General features: G+C 51.4%; 1 protein-coding gene and 1 long non-coding RNA gene across 2 annotated transcripts in view; one reads left to right on the plus strand and one right to left on the minus strand.

Moving 5' to 3' along the window:
* The window catches only part of commd10 (COMM domain containing 10), a 58,957-nt gene that overhangs the window by 37,310 nt on the left and 1,817 nt on the right, over window positions 1-19,830 (plus strand). Inside the window, exon 6 of the mRNA XM_086173338.1 lies at window positions 19,252-19,311. Coding sequence (XP_086029464.1) covers window positions 19,252-19,311 — 60 coding nt within the window. The remainder of the gene's footprint in view (window positions 1-19,251; window positions 19,312-19,830) is intronic.
* Window positions 4,710-5,119, minus strand: LOC147218190 (uncharacterized). Its single transcript, XR_015108824.1, has 3 exons — window positions 5,096-5,119; window positions 4,876-4,974; window positions 4,710-4,736 (listed from the first exon to the last, which is right to left on the minus strand). It is a non-coding gene; the product is annotated as an uncharacterized LOC147218190 (long non-coding RNA).

Here is a 19,830-nt window from a genome sequence, read left to right on the forward strand (position 1 = left end):
TTCGGGTTGCGCCCAGGAGGTCCTCCACATCCGTGCCTTTCCAGACGGCAGCGAGAGCGAGTTTCTGAATGGGCGGCATTAAAAGGCGGTTTGAGTGCTCCTCAGCGAGTCCCTATGAAGAGAAGCGTCTCTCTGACACGGAAAGTAACTGCAACTGTCACCATCTGTCTTCATCTGTCACGCCGCATTGTCTGCCAGGAGAAAGGAAGTAATCCAGGCCAAACACATTGACAGCCCTGTTTTTCTACCGAGGCCATTAGGGATGAGTCACAACTCAGACCGGACGGGGGGGGGGGGGGACGGCTTTTCAAACTTCCAAATTTCCATTTGCGCCCTTAAAAAAAGCGAGGCGTCGAGGTTTCGCCGCATCCCGTCGGGACGAATCTGCGGGAAGCACCGACGCGCCCCTTTGGTTACTCGCGATTTTGAGTTTCAGGTGGACGGTAGACCGAGACCCCGACGCTTCATTTATCTTTACGCTCAAGCTAAAGCGGGCGGCAGCGGATATCCACGTCCAGTCAGACGCCGGTCGTAAAACATACTCACTCAACCTGCAGTGACTTTTATCAAGTCACATTGGAGGAGGTGCAGCACAAACAGAGACCGAGAGAAGGTCCTGCTTGGATGCCCACAGGAGGATCCAGGTTCTCCTCAGGTCTGCCTGGGGTTCCTCAACGTTCTCCTACTGGGTGTGTGAATGACCGGGTGAATGGTTTTGTCTGTTATATGAACGAGAGGCCGAACGTCTGTATTTCTGTAAATGACGTGCGAATGAGTGAATGAATGTCGTTCTATGGCGTCTGAATGAGTGGGTGTACGGTTGTATTTCTCCACGACGTGAAAATGAGTGAAAAATGATGAAATGTTATATCAGGGGTGGGCAAACTACGGCCCGCGGGCCACATCCGGCCCGTTGGTCTTTTTCATTCGGCCCGCCAAAGATTGGTACAGAATTCATACGTGATTTAAATGATTGAATGATTGGATCAATGAATGTTGGAGCTCAAACAGGAGATGATGTCATTTTTGGAGCTACTTGAGAATGATCCTGAACTGAATGATTGGCTTTGTGATTTAGCCTTTAGCCTCTAGCCTTCTTAATAACGACTACTGGATCTTCGGTTATTGAATTGCAATTTCTGTAAGTCGCTTTGGATAAAAGCGTCTGCTAAATGACCGTAATGAAATGTAATGGACGTTCTGACACCCATGAATGAGCTGCACGTGAAGCTACAAGGGAAAAAAAACATTTGTGCATGAAATGGTAGCAAACATCAGAGCCTTCAAAACCAAGCTGGCTTTATTTTCAAAGCAAGCAGGCAAGTCTGATACCTACTGTTATCAAATGCATTTTTTTAAATTTATTTTTTTTAATACGTATCGTATCTTGTGGTGACCCCAGCTCACCCAGTTTCACCGCTAGCTCTTCTATTTTCTCGAACTCCGACCGCCGTTCCAACTTGAATGAACTGCATTTTTCACCGCCCGCTCGTTTCGCCATGACAAGGGGTTAGCATGTTAGCATTAGCGTCACTTAACTCCGCCTCCCTGTTATTATTGTTATATAGCGTGTATGGGCAGAGCCGTCAATGCGCGTGATTGGCTGCGTCACGTGATTGCATCGTATCGTATGATTGGCTGGACACCTGTCACTCGCTGAGTTACACAGCAAGATGATACAGAAAAAAATGTGCATGCATTTGCAGTGCGCTCACTGCGCTGGATAGGTTTTCTTGTGCGAGCGGTGCACAATTGCGCAGTTGCGCAGCTTAGAGGAAACATCGCCCCCCAGTGCAGCCTTCGCGGTATCAATAATAGATGGAAAGAATTTGTCAAAGCCTCTAAATCTTTATAGTAAAGCTGCCTGCTCTGTTGGAGGATGGGAAAACTCAATATTTAATAAACTAATGGAGAAAAATCCCACAGGTTCATAATATTAAAAAAGAAAAGAAACACTTGAGTACTGGCAGTAACTTGAGTACTGGCAGTAACTTGAGTGCTCCTTAATGACTGGGCTCCTCCCTGCCGTGCAGTCGGGTGAGACTTTGCTTGAAGCTTCGTGTTCGAGTCAGGATTGATTTCGGTTTGTTTTCTGGTGTGGGGTTTTACCGGGGCGTCACCTGCTCGGGGGAAATACCTACTTCGGCGTTGTGTGTTTTTGTGACAGGGAGACGTGACGCGTGGGAGCGATGCCCCGCGAAGGTGAAGCTACTTTGGCCTTCGAGTTTGGATCTCGGCTTGAAATGCTGATCCCTGTGGCCGCCCGCTTCAGGGCGTGTGGAAATCTCTCGGGAAAAAACTCGAAACGAGTCCCGATCTGGCTTGAAGTATCCGATTGCACGTGCGGGACCTTCAGCAAACGGGTCCGTCTCAGGTGAGGTCTGGAATTAGGAGGCCGCCGTGCCTTCGGAGGGCACGCTCGCTAATTATACTTAATAAATTGGAAGATTAAAAAGAATCCGTGGCTGCAGATTGGAAAGCGGGGAGGCAGAAAAACACAATCTCCCCATCGATCGGGACCCGCGGATTCCCGATCGATGTTTCTCCGCAGAGTTGGAGGCTATTGTTTGTTGCCCGTCGCGGTGGTATTTTCCGAGCTAACTCGCTATCAGATCGCCCTCCAAAGGGCCTTCACGGCGCGATTCCGAGAGAGAGAGCGCCGTCCTCCGCTCTCATTTCTCTTCTTGACTTTTTCTGCAGCCTGGTTAATGTCCCTCCTCCCCCCCGCTGGGCCTCCTGCCTCCTTTAGCATTAGCCTAGCCGGGCAGTAAACATGTCGCCGGCTCTGATCCGCGCACGGCTGGAACGGCGCTCCTTCTCGGCGAGCTCGTGTTGCGTTCGTAGCTAAATGAAGGTAAAAGAGAGGGGGTGCACGGGTGCCGAGACTGACGGATGGACGTCGCCCCCGTTTTCGGACCCGCTCCGGATGCCTCCGTAGCTTTTTTTTTTTTATTTCCATACGTGGAGTTTTTATCTGCGGCTGAGCTGAGTCCATCTTCTCGCCGCCACTTATCAGCGACCGTGGGCTTCGCCGGCCTTTCAGACTGTGAAATGGAGAGCGCTTATTTTCCCCGCTCCTCTCTGTATGTTAATGAGGCGCTAATCTGTTCCTGAGCGAGTGCCTTAATGAGGGCGCCGTGCCCCGCGCTCAGCTGGCTAGCTCCCCGTTAAGCTACCATTATGGAAAGCAGCTCGGCGCCGCGCGCCGTCCTGGGACCGGGGCATGAAATGTATGCCTTATTTCCACTTTTAAAGTTTTTCCTCTCCCTCCTTAACAAGGCTGGGCGTTCCTCGGAGGGAGCCGGCGAGCAGATAAACAAACACGGTAATGACGAGCGCGGGGAGAGGCTTCGCACACTTTGAGGTCTGGTGGTTTTTTTTTTTTTTCCTCTTTGTTTTTTCATCCGCGCGATGTTGGCGAGGGTAAATAGGCCACAAAGGACAGATTGTCGGAGATGGCGAGCGTGGAGGGATCCAAGCTCAGCATGCACGCCCAGGTCAGACGCTGCATTGTCAGCCTTACCTGTGTTTCGGGTCCCGTCCGCAACGCCAAAACACCAGATCGTTGGGTTTTGGCGACGGCGCGGAGACGTCTCAATCCGCTTCTCTTCGTCTTCACCGTGGAAATAAAACGTGACGGTCGGCGCGATGCGCCCTGATTCGCTGGGATTGATTCATCTCGCGCGTTTGCATGAGCATTCAAATGAAGGCGAAGGGAAACGTCCGGCTCGTCTCTCCGTGTCTCCGCGGCTCGTCTGAGGAAACGCAAATCGGGCGGGCGAGGATTGTGGCGGGACTCATCTGCAAGGCGGGGAAGGAGAGGAAGTGGTCCGACACGGATTCTGTTTCAGAAAATAAGAACAAGGAGGAGGAAGAGGAGGAAGAGGAGGCTCTTGGCTTCTCTTTGTCACAACATGGAACTGGTTTTACAGGTGTGAAATAACACGACAACCCCGGTTCATAAAAGTGACAGCGTAATAGCCTGTTACACCGGGAAGCCGTGACAGTTAGCTTTCATTGCCTTCGCTATAAAGCTGTGGATGACGCTTGTTTGCCACCTTTGGATTCATCAACCCTCTCACACACACACACACACACACACACACACACACTTCTAACTCTATCCACCTTCCCTCCCTCTTCTAGAAGCTGTTCAACAGCGTCTAACTTTACTTTTTGGAACATCAGCCATATTCTGAGTTTTTATGGGCGGAGGATAAAACAGTTTAGAAAAACAAGCAAAGCGCTTGAAAGATGTTTGTATTCTTTGGATTAGAAGAATGACAGTGAAGGTCTGTGTGTGTGTGTGTGTGTGTGTGTGTGTGTGTGTGTGTGTGAAGCTCACATTGCACCAGATCCACCACGGAGGCTTTAAGCTGTCCTGTGACGACGATGAGAAGATGTGCAGGTCCTCGGAGGCGTGCCTGGGTGTGAAGGCTCTCCGAGGACCTCCAGGGCAGCTTCTCCTGGTGGTACGTCAGCGGTGGACGTGAGGGTTTGTAAATAAAGGAAAGTTGGAGAAGATAAAGGTGAGAGCAGCCACGGCGTCCGGTTTGGAGACACAGAGGAGACCACTGGAGGCAGCAGAGGTGAAGGTGTGGAGGTTCCTCTTTGGGAGGGAGGAGGACGGAGAGGATCAGGAAGGAGGCCGTCAGAGGGTCACCACACGCTAGATGTTCTGGAGATAAAACCATACTGGATGGTTTGGACGTGGACAGAGGAGGGATGGAGAAGATCTGAGGTAGAAGGATGCAGAGTTTGAAGGAGGTTTTTGGATGGAGGTGTGAGATGAAGAAGAGGAGATGAACTGAAAGCCAGGCGAAGGACCATCAGAGATGTCGTCTCCCGTCATCCTGTCCTCACATTTCTCCTCACCCTGGACCAGCTACATGTCAGAGGAGGCGCTCAGTGCTTGTCCTGCTGGAGAGCTGAAGACCATCTCCTCAGGGAGAACGCTGAGATGTTTCAACTCGCCTGTGACAGAAACACAATTCATCCAGTGTGTGTGTGTGTGTGTGTGTGTGTGACTATTCACACACAGCAACCTTTTTGACGTGTGAGCATGTGTGTGATGGTGCTTTGGTTTAATTCTCACCACGTGGAGTTAAGGGGGAGAGCTTCCACACACACACACACACACACACACACACACACACACAGCGGAGTCAGGGAGGAACCGGCAACCAGGGTGCATAGCGGGCTGATCAGAAGCAGGCTGGTCGTCTCTGGAAGCGCGACCGCAGTGGAAGCGTGGCGAGCTGCGGGGGTTTGAGGAGCGCCGGCTTCTCCCTCGGGCTCTTTCATGTGGCTGCACCTCATGAAGAAGGAGAGAAGTTGGAGGGAGAAGAATCGGTCCCGGAGTGTCTGTCATAGAAGTTCAGACCGGCTCCAGCCCCGCGGAGATGAGGTCCTCCGTGGTGTTTCTCATTAAGGTCGGGCGGCGGTCGTCTTAGTCATCGCCGGATGGATCCCAGATCTGGGATTGCAGATCCGCCCGCCGTCTGGGCCTCACATGTGCGAGAAGGTGAGAACTCGGAGCGAGAAGGGGGGAGTTTCCAGGACGACGACTTCCTGCTTCGCGTGGGCGGAAGAGAGGTCAGAACCTCCAAATCGCGGCCAGAAGGTCCACGGCTGGAGCTTCCCCGCGTCCGGGCCGGGATCCGCAGGTTCCTCCCGCAGTCTGAACACGTGCAGGAGGTCCACTGGAGACCCTGAGCTGCACAGCTAGTATTGCTAAGCGCTGTAGAGTTGGAACGAATGCATGACCGGCCGGCGTGTCCCGGCCATCTTCTCGTCCGCCGATACGCTCATCTCCTGGCCGACAAACATCTCCACTCCTTCGCCGAGCTCTGCTGGAGGCGTCGCTTGAAGATCCTCTCCCGCCTGGTCTTCGGACGCCGCCGTCAGATTAGGCGTTCGTGTCTGATCCGCCGGAAGGAGACGCGTGCCGTCCGCGATCCAGGTGTGAGCTTGCAGAAGAACCAAGAAGCCAACGGCGGGTTATTCCTTCATACGTGGGTCCAACCGGAGCTTCTCTTAACAGGTCTGCTCCGCTGCGAGCCGAGCCGCTCCCCTGCAGGGCTATCATTATCTCCTCTTCGTATGGGGGTCACATACAAGGGTTTCCACACATCGATCGCGAGCCATTGATTTTCTTCTCTCTTTTTTGGCGTCTTGAAGCTGGTAAAACCTTGTTTCATTGTCATACAGATGCAGAGCATCGATCCCCCGCCGCCCGCCCCGTCACTTCGGCCCAATTCAATGAGCTGCGCCGACAAATGCTTAAAAATAATACTGTCTGTGGCCTAATGGGAGCTCTGAATACAGCCGCGGAATAGAAACAACTCATAATGCTGGAATTGATAAATAAATCATAATAATTAAAATATCATGCAAATAATTACGGGAAATGAGAACGCGGAAAAAAATAAACGATCGAATCGGGAAGAAAAATAACAAGCTTCCCCAAGCTTCACGGATGCTCCTTCGCCTTCCCGCAACCTCGTGAAGAACCCCGTTAGCCGTTATCGAGCTCCCTCCTTGTTCTGGTCCAAGAAATGTCGATGTTCCTCTGCGAGCTCTGGAAACCCCTCTGAGGCGTAGCAGGCCAGAAGAGCCTGGACCTCCATTTTGTCCTGAGGAAACATCTGAGCAGCTTTTAAAGATGGCGCCTCCAAGAAGTATCAAGATCACAATAATCTTCCAACTTAGAACTAAAAGTTAAAAAAAGGAATTAAGACATATGAATTGTACTTCAATCAAATATTTATCATTTATTTTCCCAAGCCGCTCGGTACCGGCCCGCGGATCACAAAGAAGACATGTTTTGGTAGAAATGATGGCCTGACGAGCGCAAGCTAGCCCTTAGAAAAAATGAGCGGGAAACGAAGGTCGCCGGACAGCTTTTTCGTGAGGAAACGAGCAAACCAGGAGACCGCAGAAGCTGCATTTAAAAGAAAATATCAAGATTTCTACCCAAGCTCTGCGCCCGCTAGGCACTATTAGCGGTGAAACGGCTAACTAATGAAGCTATCAATCAATTTTTTTGTTATTGTGCAAAATTATGAACATAGCCTAATAAATGGTGATGGTTGTATTCAGATTAAATACTGTGAACTTATAATTTGAAGCTCCAGGAGCTCCAACGGGCCGATGCTTTGAATCCTGTCTCAAAACCAAGCAAAACGAAACACTACCTCTTTTTCTAAAGGGTGACCTGCACACAAGCCCTGCTTCACACACACACACACGACTGGCCATACGTGACTGCGGGCGCACGTACATTCCCGTGCAAGCATCTGTATCCGTGTGTGTGTGTGTGTGTGTGTGTGTGGGCGGCCCGCTGTGTGCACACAATCCCAGGCTTTGTGAGCACGTCCTGCCGCCGTCCTGCTGTGTCACTGTACTGAATGGGCTTGCTGGGACGAGGCGTGTGAAAATCCCACCCTTGCCCACCTAGAGAGAGTCAGCTGTGTGTGTGTGTGTGTGTGTGTGTGTGTGTGTGTGTGGGGTGGACACCTCCAAAAACAACCTTGGTTTTTCTCCGACCGTCATGGGGATGCAGACCTCCAGCCTCGCCTCTGCTCTGTATCAGGTTTTTTTTTCACCTGTAATGAACTTCATGTGTTGCCATGGCGACACGTAAGCCAAAGCTATCCCACGATTCTCCATCCTGTCCAACTTCTTCCCGCTTCCGCGATGAACACCTTCGTCGGTTCGTCGTGGTCGCTAATCCTCGCCGGCGGCAGAGCGTGTCGGCCTCAGGGGACGGATGCGGGAAGCGTCTCCCCGCTCCCTTTGTCCAGCCGACCCCGGGACAGGATGCGGCGGATGCTAATTGGCGTCGGTGGAGCGATGGCGCGCAAATAACACACTAGCACACACACACGGCGAGCGGACAAAGCGCAGGTGACCTCATCCCCACGGGACCGCCACCAGCAGGCAAAGCAGCCGCCGCTCGGCTCCACTCGGCCGCCCGCCGGGGTCGTTATTTGTTTATCCCCGGCCGCCGCCTCCCGCCGCCCATTATTGCCGGACGCCGGTTTGCAGCACGGCGTCCCTTCGCCGCCGCCTCGGTGCGGCGAAGGACTCGAATTGGCGGCTCCCGTTTGTTTAGCCGCTTTGTTATGTGTGTGTTATTCATTGTACCCCCGCCTTTTGTCACGGCGCATGTTTGAACGGCGTCGGCGCCGTTCACTCTGGGCCGTTCGCGTCCAACAACCGAATTCTGTGTTTTCAGACACGCTTCTTGCAGCGTGCAGACATATGGCCTGTTCACCCTCTAATTGGTTCAGCGTATTCATGTGTGTGTGTGTGTGTGTGTGTGTGTGTGTGTGTGTGTGTGGGTGTGGGGTTGCAGGCCTGGCTCTCTGTAAATAAAAGGCAGCACAGCCGGGGTCGAGCCGCAGCGCTCAGAACAACGGCGAGCCTGATTGAAGGTGAGACGGCGGCTGCAGGGATGTGGAAAGAAGAAGGGATGCTTGAAAGAAAGGCGGTGAGAGATGAAGGGAGGAAAGAGGGACCGAGACCAGGGATGGAGAAGCAGCATGTCGAGTGTGTGTGTGTGTGTGTGTGTGTGTGTGTGTGTGTGTGGGTGTGTGTGTGTCAGAAGGGAGGTGGCCGAAAGGTGGCATAGGCTCCATTTGTGCTAGCGTTGTTTGGTTTCTGCGGCAAACATGCAAAGCCGCATCTGCGCCCCTCAAACCCTCGCCGTTTCTGTTTGTTGGTATATCTATATGTACACACACACACACACACACCTCCAAGTGCATCCACTTAGGAGTTTTCTGAGATCCGAGCCGTGGCTCTGTGGATGTTCTGCTTTGTGATCGGAGCAGATCGGAGTTGGGAGCTGCCTTTGACACTCATGTGGATGCGCCACCGCCGCTAGCTAGCTAGCTAGCTAGCCAGGCCAGAGAACATCATAGAAAAACACTCGTGAGGTGTGTGTGTGTGTGTGTGTGTGTGTGTGCTGGACTCGTCTGTTAAGAGGTGACGAGTGGAGATCCGGTGACTGAGAGCATCGCCTGTGAGGAGGCGGGAGATATTTACGGGTGGCGCGAACGTGGACGGACGAGGCGTTCAAAGCCGGTTGAGGACGATTTGATGGTTCTAGAAAGAGGAGCGACCTTACTCTGTCCAAATGGAGTTTACACATAAATTGTTGCAAAGTGTGCACGCTACATTTAGCATAGCATTGTAGCATTAAGTGTGGAGCCTGTAAGAGCACAGAAAGAAAAACCAACCTCCTCCACCGTCTCCTCCGGCACCTCCTGCATCTTCAAGGTTAACACACTTAATAAAACCAGCTTATTTCTTCACATTCTCTTTTACAACGTATTATTATTTGTTATGTGTACCGTACATCTGGGGGTCGGGAACAGATTAATAGTGTTTCCGTTCATTTCATCCGGGAAATTTAATTTGATATTCGAGCAGATTGAAATACTGGGTCACAAAATCAGTTCCTCCTCTGCGTCCAGGTATCGCTGTACGTACACGAGCGCGATCCAGCTTTGCAGATCTTGTTGTGTTTTTCCAGCACTCTGCAGCCGGCTGCCTGGCCAGAGCGCCCGTTGATGCGCACAGCCGGCGCCCCGGTGTGTGTGTGTGTGTGTGTGTGTGTGTGTGTGTGTGTCTGCTTGCCTGCCCTTGTTTTCTTCTCATTGTTTTATAAAAAACACACAAACAGGGCGAGTATTTACTTCCTCGGATTTGTGGTTGCGGAAGGAATGTTGAAATAGGAGAAAAGGAAGGGGGATATAGAAGAGTGGAAAGGTCAAAGGGTCATTCATTCATTCATTCATTCATTCATTCATTCATTCATTCCTTAATGCTCAGACGCTGCCATGGATGCAGATCTTTGCAACTGTATGCTGAATCTCTGTGTGTTGACCGTTGGCCTTTTAGCAAGAAGCTGAAGTCCACACACACACACACACACACACACACATACATAGTGCGCCATTGCTCCTTCAGGTCACGGAGAGAAGTAACATAACAGCAGAACCACCGTAAACTATTTCCCACGCCGCGTTCACCGGATGACCCCGGAGAGGGTCTGGGTATTGATCACTGATGTCAGCGAGCGTCTCTTCTCAGAGCATATTTATTATTGCTATATGCTACAATAAATCAATAAGTAATCAAAGGCGGCGCAGCTGCGTTCGTGTTTCCTGCACAGCTGCAGAGGGCGCCGTGAAATACGGCGAGATTGCTGCGGGCGCAAATGCAGGTTTCAGAGTCAAAGTCAAGGACTTCACACTCATCATGGTGATGTTAACGCCTGTGTGTGTGTGTGTGTGTGTGTGTGTGTGTGTGTGTGTTGCTTGGCATCTTCAGGCAGCTGTGTGTTCGGGGCACGTAAAGGGAAGCAGGGCGCACCAGAAGGAGGGGGTGTAAATGCTTCTGGTCTCTTGTTGAACCTCAGCATGAATTATTATTGTTATTTACATATTTAAATCTGGAGAATATGCAAAGGGTAAATGCTTGTTCGTGTGTGTGTGTGTGTGTGTGTGTGTGTGTGTGTGTGTGACAAGCACAGATTTTGCAGATGAACCTTCACTTTAATCTATAAAGCAACCAAATGAGCTGCAGGGTTTTAAAGACGTCCTTAAATATTTAGCGTCAGCGCGGCGGCGGCGGCGGCGACCGTCTCATTACCTGCTCCCCTAGACGGCGTGCACGCACATTCAGCCGCGGCGTGCACTAAATCCAGGCTACGTGATAAATGTACTCACGCATGAAAAGCCTGTCAGCCCGCCGAGGCTGCACGAACAAGAAGCTCGAGTCTGAGAAATGCCGGCTGTAACGGGCCGTTTTGAATATTTTCTGCATGAAATTTTCTATTTTTCCATCTCTCTCTCTCTCTCTCTCTCTCTCTCTCTCTCTCTCTCTCTCTCTCTCTCTCTCTCTCTCTTTCTTTCTCTTCACCCCCCACCACACACATCTATTCTATAATTTCCTGTCTGATTTGAATGGAAAGATAGTCTGTGGCACCATCTTCCAATCTTGGAGGTCAACACCACCCTCTTTGTTTAGGAACGGGCATGTAGAAAGCGTGTAGTTAGCATTAGCCTAGCCTAAGTGATGCTGTCATAGGTTCTGCACGCTGATGATGGCGACCTCATATCTTCTTCCAAGCCCTGGGGCTCTCATTGGTCAGATTCCCTGGGGGCGGGGCTTGACCACCATTGTTATTTCCTTATCATTGTACCATGTCAGCTATTAGCACGTCGCTGTTAGCGCTACGGGTTTTAGACGTAGCAGATCATTAAGAATAACAACTTTATTAATCCCGAAGGAAATTGTTGTGCCAGAGTTTCAAGTAAAAAGGTAACAATAATAATTAATAGTAGGAAATTGTAAAAAAAACAGTAAAAAAAAGGGAGGAGAATAAGAAATACAAATAAAACTATAAAGTGTCAAAGTCAAGGCTATATTAGCGCTTCCCGGCCTTCATATCCCGCTCTTTCCCCATCACCGTCCTCCCTCTCTTCCTTCCCCGAACCCGTCGCGGCAGAAGGACGCCCACATTGTGTTTCCTCATTTGGGGGTTCAGCAGCTCATCTTAAGGGGCGACGGTCCAGACCTGACCAGCGTCGTCAGACCGCCGGGTTGGACTTTGGCGTCCTCAGGTGGACCTGCTCGCTGTCCTCCTGGTCGTCCAGCCGTAGCTCAACAGTTCAGGTGCGTCTTAGAGGCGAAGACGGAGCTTCATCCGTCTGACAGCTGCTGTTTTGACAGCTGCCTCCCGTCCGCCGAGCGCCGGCCTCCTGTTTACCTCCCCGTCCCGGCGCCGCAATCCAGATCAACGCGCTCGCAGGACAACACGAGCGAGCAAAAACCCCCGGCGTCGCATCATTTCCTAATTGGAAGGAAAACAGGAGCTCCCATCCCTTCGTGCCGCCGCAGAAACGTCTCCTCGCACCTTCGGCGGAAAAGAAACCCCTCCTCCCGCCTCGGTCATCCTTCAGCGATCAGCGAGACGCCAGGAAGTTGCTCGCGCGGCGTGCAGAGCTTGTGAATGTTGGCCGGCGCGAGAAAGACGGGAAGACGCTGGCGGCCGTGCACGCATTGTTAGCTGACTGACAGACGGTAATGACACGTGCACTGCGTTTCTATAAACCGGCCAACAGACGGAGACGGCGGAGCAGCCGAGCATGCAGACGAGAGCACACAACCTCGGTTATCCATTCAGCTTGTTTGAAGGTGTGTGTGTGTGTGTGTGCGTGTGCGTGTGTGTGTCTATGGCAACCTAATATTGTAGCAGCGAGGCTCGGGATTCTCTCCTCGCATTCATGATTGATAATGTTTGGAATGTAGAGATGGACCAAGACGAGTGTCCACTTGTTTGTGTGATATTCATCAGGACCTGCATGCATGCATGAGTGTGTGTTCATGTGTGTGTGAGTGTGTGTTGAGACTAGACGGGATGAAACATTGCCAATTTTCGATGGCTCTTCCTCGCTCTCCTTTGTCTTTCCCTGTCAAGCCTCCCGGCAGCCGGCGCTCAGTGTCCGGCCGCCGCTCAAATTGGACGAGCTGTCAAAGAGCTCCGAGCCGAAAAGGAGAAGCGTGAAGTCGCGGAGGAGCCGATAACCGGCGCTGCACGAATCGCGGCTTCACCTCCGTGTCGTCGGAGCGTCGGGATGGAAACGATCGAATATTTAAATGCGTTAAAACAGGCGGCGGGGGAAGATTGATCGGCGGGTCGGGAGGATCGATGGCGTAGTGTGGGAAAACCGATCCGATATCATATCTCTGCTCCCGGTCTGGTTTATTTACCTCGGAGACGGACCTCCTGCATCTGCTGCCGAACGCGGGCCGCAGATGTATTTTCCATCGAGCGGCAGAAGAATGGACCACCCGGAAAGGAAATATCCTTTCCTCGGAGGGAGCGTGAGGAGTGGACGCTGCATCACGGAGGGGCTTTTTCGGAATCCGTCTTTGCTAATGAAGGTCCAGGTATCGGCTGGAAAGATCTCCTGCCCCTTACGTCCGTTCCAGGAAGCTGCCTCCTTCACCTCCACATGCGACAACAAGCCACCAAAGAAGACCACGTGGACAACGTGCCACGGGAATAATATGGACCAGCAGATGGTCGGCGTGCTGGTATCTTCTCCCTGTGAGAAGAACCCTGTTAGCCGTTAGCTAACGCCGCACTTATTCTGGTCCAAGAAGCGGATGTTCTTCTGCGAGCCCTGGAAGCCCCTCTGAAGATCTTGGACCTCCTGCTCACCCTCTTTCTCACTGCTTCTGTCTTCTTTGTCCCCAGAAAACACCTGAGCAGGGACCACCGGAGCTTTTAAAAACGGTGCGCCTCGGGTGTTGCGTAGCTCCGCCGATCATCTCGAGCTCCAAACGTGAAAAGAGAAGGAGCCAAGACGGTTCCAGGAGCTGAAGGTCCAAGAAACAGACGAGCTCCTGCAAAAAGTTCCCGCAGTGAGAAAGGGGCTTCTCAGCTCTTTTCTGCGTTCTCTGTGACACTCGGAGATCCTCTGGGTTCCCGTGACTTTCCCCCCCGAATTCTCCAGCACTCAATCCGTCCATCACGCCGTCTGCTTCTTCTTTTTTTTTTTTTGTTTTGCTTTTATCAGCGAGCAGCTTTGAGCGCCGCGTTCGGCACAACAATCCCCGCTCGCTCTGAGCAGCGTCTCCAATCCAGGCTGTCCTTCATCGCACCCGAGCAAATAATGGATGAGGAGCGGCTCTTTGTTCGCTCGGGTTCCCCGCCGTCGCACCGGGAGGCTTCGCTCCGCTCCACGCCGTCGAGCAGCATCACCGACACCGGCGGCTGCACGGCGGGAGGAACCAGAGCGCCGCTCTCTTCATGCGAGCACTTGGATGGGTTGGGTTTGGAAAACAACCTCCAGCTCTCAGGAGGAAACTAGAGGGTTCGGGTTCCTCAGGACCGGAACGCAACTAGAACTTCCTCTTCAGAAGCTAGAAGGTTCCCACGGGATCCCCTTCCTGTGTGGAGGCTCCATGTTGCCCCTGGACTGGAATTTCTTCACTTGAAGATGTTTCAGCAGCTTCTTCACTTCTGACCAGCCCAGAATTGAAGAAGCCACAATGAGAGGGTGAAGAGTTGTATGTCTCCATATGTAGGCCCGCATGGCTGACAGAAGGTCCCCCTGTGGAAACCCCGGTGTTTAACGCGATCGCTTACATCCAGAAGAAGCTGTCCCTTTATTTCCTCCGAGTGTACTCCGACAAACTCGCGGTGGAACACTTCTCCGGGCCGGTCCTGAGCTGAGAGGACCTCCGGAGACGCTGAATGACAAGAGGGCCCTCGTCCTCCAAGCCAGTGTTTCCCACAAAATGAAAGTACGAGTGCGCTGGCAGCTGAAGGCCGGGGACGAAGGGCTGAAGTACCGGCGGACACTCTCGGGGTTCGGGGGACAGGAGCCGGGCCGAGGGGGGCCTCAGAAGGACGCTCGGAAAACAGAAGAGTAAAGCAATGAATAAAACACTGCGCACGGCGCTAAGCATACCGATGGGAGCAACTGGGGAGTGTACCCACTACTACTAATACTACTAGTACCTTCACTACCACCACTACCATCCCTTTTACAACTACTACTGCGATGCTCCCACCACTGCCGCAACTGAATTATGTAGCACTTCCGTCACCTAGCAGTTCCAAAGTACTTCACTCTGGATCTCTTTCACCAGCTCAGTCACACCGGCGGCGGTCGAGCTGCTGTGCACGGCGCTAAGCATACCGTTTGGAGCAACTCTGGGGTTCAGTGTCTTTGGGTAGGACACCTTGGGATGCAGACAGGAGGAGCCGGGGGTTCGAACCGCCAGCCTTCCGCCTGGAGGGAGGACACCTGCAAGGGACAGCCGGCCTAAGAACAAAGAGTCGGTCATACTTGGACACTGACCTCTTCAACCCCATGCTGTTTCCTTAACAAACAAACCGTGCTTGTTTGATTTCCACACTTAACATTCCTTCCCCTTTGTTGGTTCAGCTTTGCTTCCTGGATCATTCCGGCAGGTTAAACCCTAATGCGCTCGTTTGTTATTAACAGAACATTGTCGTAAACCGAGCCTCTGGTTCGCCATCTCGGGAATTGTGACTTTATTTCAAATCCGGTTATCTTAAGCTCTCCGAAGTGTCGGCTCTCCCTTTGCTCGCAGTCAACATAGAGATAACGCGGTACGTTCTGAACGGCAGATGAGTACGATAATAAGTGTACTCTGTTTTCTGTTGTTGCCAGTGAAACATAGTCTGTTTGTGTGTGTGTGTGTGTGTGTGTGTGTGTGTGTGTGTGTGTGTGTCTGTGTGTGTTGGGGGGGGGTTACTATAGGTCTGTTTTGATGATGATGAGGATGATGATGAGGATGAGGCATCCTATCCCCATTAGTGTTAGCCTAGATCTGTCAGAGGCTCGCTGGATTCCTGCTCGGTAAAAACTCAACCCTGAGGAACAACTGGATGGGCAAAGCACACACACACACACACACACACACACACACACACACACAAACCCAGTCTCCGCCGCACGTCTCCAAGATGAAACGTTTTCTTTTGTGCGGCCTGGATCGGCTGCTTAATCTCCCCATTTTCTGAATCATAAACATACAGTTCTGCTCTGCGGCGTGTCGGGCAGCTGACCGGCGGCTCACACTTGTATGCTCGGACGCAGGGAGGCGCTACCGTCATGTGACCGCTGGACGTCAGCAAAGACTAAGAACCCAAACCGCAAAACTCCCCCTTGTCTGTGTCCATCTGCCCTTGCTTCAAGACGGTAGATGGTCCCCTTATCACTGCCGATCACCTTGTCAGAAGTGGGTAATAAGTCATCACGGTACCTATCGTGTAGCCCGAGCTGAATTCAAGGATGTCCTACATTCTCCCGGTGCCGTGGAGCTGCGACCGGGGGGTTCTGAGAAGAGATAAGAGATATTTTCCCTCTGTGCACTCCTTTATGGACTTTTAACGTTGCCTTTAATTAATATCTCTGTCATTAATTTGCTGTGACACATGGTCTCCCTCCACCCGCCCAACCAGCCAGCCAGACATTCGCTTCCAGCTCTTTTAGTCCCTGAGCTGTAGAGAAGAAGAGCACTCCACTGGAGTGTGCAATCTGACAACTTGACACATGGTTCTTGCAACGCTTGCTGCAGATTTCTTTCTTTGCCTTCTTCTTCTTCTTCTTCTTCTTCTTCTTTTTTCGGCTCTTCCCTTCAGGGTTCTCCACAGCCAATCAACCCTCTCCATCTAATTCTATTCTGCATCCTCCTCACTCACATCAACTAAGTTCATATCCTCTCTTACAACATCCATCAATCTTCTCTTCGGTCTTCCTCTTGACCTCCTGCCTGGAAGCTCCACCTTCAGCAACCTTCTACCCAGATCTTCACCATGGTTTAGACATGAACAGAGGAGTGTTCATGTCCAAACCATCTCAGTCATCACTTTGTCCCGGTCATACATGTCCTGCACCCCTGTGACAAATTCTTCTTTTCCTTTGAGCTTTACCCTTCAGGGGTCTCCACAGCGAATCCGCTTTCTCCATCTAACCCAATTCTCCTATGTCTCCTCCTCTCTCACACCAACAACCTTCATATCCTCTCTCACTACGTCCATCCATCTTCTCTTTGGTCTTCCTCTAGACCTCCTATTCCATCATCTGTCTTGTAATATATTCACTCTCCCTCCTCTGTCCATGACCCAACCTTCTCTTCAAAACATCTAACATGTGCCGTCCCTCTGATGGCTTCATCCCTGATCCTCTCCATCCTGGTCACTCCTAAGGAGAACCTCAACATCTTCATCTCTGCCACCTCCAGCTCTGCCTCCTGTCTTTTTGTCATTGTCAGTGTTTGTAGATCATCTCACCACCGTCTCCTCCACCTTTCCTTTCCTTCTGGCCGATGTTCTTCTACCTCATAGAACCCCAGATACTTTTCTCCACCCATTCCAACCTGCTTGAAACCCATTTCTTTCTGTCTTTGACTAACCATTGTATTGTGCTCTTCCTCCCGCCCAGCGACACCCTGTCCAAGCACCATCTTGGAGACGGGAGTGGGCAAAGTGTCTTGTCATTATGTGGGTTTGCTGGGCCGGAGTGCTGTGGAGACGCGGTCTCTGATGAGCCGATGATTGCCGTTGGTCGGCGGTTGTCCTCCGCTACCTTCGCCGAGGAGGTTCGGTCTCCTGCATCTGGTCGCTTGTTTTCTTTGACCGTCTCGGCGGGACTTCACAAAAATGACCAGGCCAATTTTCCCCCTTCGCTCGGTGAAGGGGTGCGACTCCAGGTTGAGAGAGAAGCCGTTAAACCTAAATTGAACACGGGGCAAAACAGCGCTTTCTTTTTTTTTTTTGGCTCCTTGCCTTCTTGGTTTCTGGCCTTTAGTGAAGTAAGAGCTTCTCCACTTCACGTCTTTAAAAATCTAAAGTCAAATCAGGTTTTTAGCAGAGCAGGTCTTTACAAACAGGTGAAACCTCCCCGTGGATGTGGGCAACTTTCCGCCTCGGCCGGCGCGGGATAGGAAGGCGCTAATGATCTGTTAGCATTAATAACGATAGCGCTAACAGCTACATGCTAATAGCTGAAATGCTACAATAACAACGCTGCAGTAGATGGAGCCCCGCGACCAATGACAGAGCTTCGTGGAGAGGAACGAGAGAGGTGCATCATGGGATATCCCTCCCTCAGCAGAGTCAGCCAATGGCAGCGTCACTGGAGGCTAGGCTAATGCTAACTATTAGCCTCCTCAAAAAGAGAGGTTTTAAGAGACATTGGCCGGAGAACCGAAGAACATTCCCGTAATGAGAATATGTTTCCACGAGAAGCCGATCAGATATTATCCCGTCTTCTTATCAATATTTAATCGTGACTTTACGCGGTTTTATCTCATCTACAGTATCGGCTAAATGAGATAGAGAGACGCCGTACATCGGAATAAAAGATTAATAAAATTCATTATTAACGACGCGAGGAAAGAGAGACGTGTTTTGCGGTTTGTTTTATTCATGCACTGTATATATAATATTTCCCAAAGTGCGCACGCACGCCGTGTGTGTTTTCCACATCCCCGATGCGACCGAGGGCTCAGCGAGCCAATCCTATACCTGCGGTTTCATTCATTACATTGCATTACATTGCATTACATTACATTACATTACATTACATTTGGTAGACGCTTTTATCCAAAGCGACTTACAATAGAGGACATAGGGACTGCAAATACACTTGCAAATACAAGATCCACTGGAAATATACAGAACAGTAAGTTGGGGTGAGTAAGTTTTTGTTTTTGTTTTTTTTGTTTGTTTTTTTTTGGACAAAGACATACACAAACGTACACACACACACACACACTGCATAGCCTAACTTGCTGCCTAACCTGATCTGGGGCATCAGCGCAGTAAAAAGTCCTGAAAGAGAACAGTTTTTACCTGTTTCTTAGAGGTTGAGAGAGATGATGCTAGTCTTGTTGCTTCCGGAAGTTTGTTCCACCACTGAGGTAGTAGAACTGAGAACAGTTTTGCCTGAGATCGCTTAGAGCGAGCAGAAGGTCCTGCTAGTAGGTTTGTATTAGAGGAACATAAGGTCTTATCATTTGGTTCAGATATGCTGGACCTGTTCCTGAGGTGGTTTTGAAGGCCAGGGTCAGGACCTTGTGCTTGATCCTGGCAGCTACTGGAGGAACAGAGGTGTAACATGAGCCCTTTTGGGTTGAGTGAATACCAACCGTGCCGCAGCATTCTGTACCATCTGCGGCGGTTTTATTGCACGAGCAGGTCGTCCAGCGAGGAGGGACTCGCAGTCGTCCAGGCGGGAGATGAACATGGCCTGAACCAATAGCTGTGCCGACTGTTGGGTCAGGGAGGCTCTGATTTTCTGAATGTTGTACAGCACAAATCTGCAGGTCCGGGCAGTTGAAGTTCACTCGCTGTATTTTCCCCGCCGGTTTTTGCAGTCGTGCACGTGGAGACGAGGCTGCGCGGACGCGAGTTTTCCCGCCCGGGTGTATTTTCAAGCGGTGATGGATGAAACCTGCGGGGACGTCCTGGCCGCCGCGGAGCAGCCAGAATGAACGAGGGCTTTTATAGGAAGCACGAGGAGGCGCCTGCAGGGGTCGCGGCCGTGACCTCCGCTCACGGCCTCTCATCGCCTCCTCGCCGTCCGCCGGTCGGCCGTTTCCTCAACTCCAGAATTGGAATTGATCTTCTTTTGTTTGGTTTCCTCCATCCCTCACTTTATCCCCCTCTTTCTCTCTCTCTTTTCTCTGCAGGCTCAGGAAAATGTCTTTGTTGAGTTCAGCCACCAGGAGCTACTTGAGTTCTACAACAAGGTGCGTGTGTGTGCGCGTGTGTGTGTGTGTGTGTGTGTGTGTGTGTGTGTGTGTGTGTGTGTGTTGAGGCTGTCATGACATCATGACTGCATGAGTCATCCTTTCTTTTTTCGCCACGCATGAACCAAAGCGGCTGCTTGTTCTTGATGTTCTAACTGGCTTCCACAGCCCTGAGGTTCTTCTCCTCTGGTTGTGAACCATCTTGTCCTCGGGTCCCTCAGCCCTGGATGTCTGAAGCTCGGCGGTAGAGAAGGATGGTAGCTCGTGCTACTCCGACCGTGAAGCAGAAAAGTCCTCCTGCATGAACACCAAGGATGGGAGATGATTATGTTTGCTTCGGTATGATGGAGTTTTGGTAACCAGAAGACGGCGTTAGGTCACTTTGACAAGGACGTGTGGAGGAGATCTTATGTAGGAACTCTGAGAGGTCAACTAGTGCTTCCATGGTCTGGATCCTGCTCTGGAAGAACTTTTCAGGTCCGTCAGCGCGCCGAGGAAGAGATGGAGATGTTGAGGTTC

The sequence above is a fragment of the Fistularia commersonii genome, chromosome 26 (genome assembly GCF_037954325.1).
Source record: "Fistularia commersonii isolate RoL2024-O1a breed Wild chromosome 26, RoL_Fcom_v1.0, whole genome shotgun sequence".
Classification (NCBI taxonomy): Eukaryota; Metazoa; Chordata; class Actinopteri; order Syngnathiformes; family Fistulariidae; genus Fistularia; species Fistularia commersonii.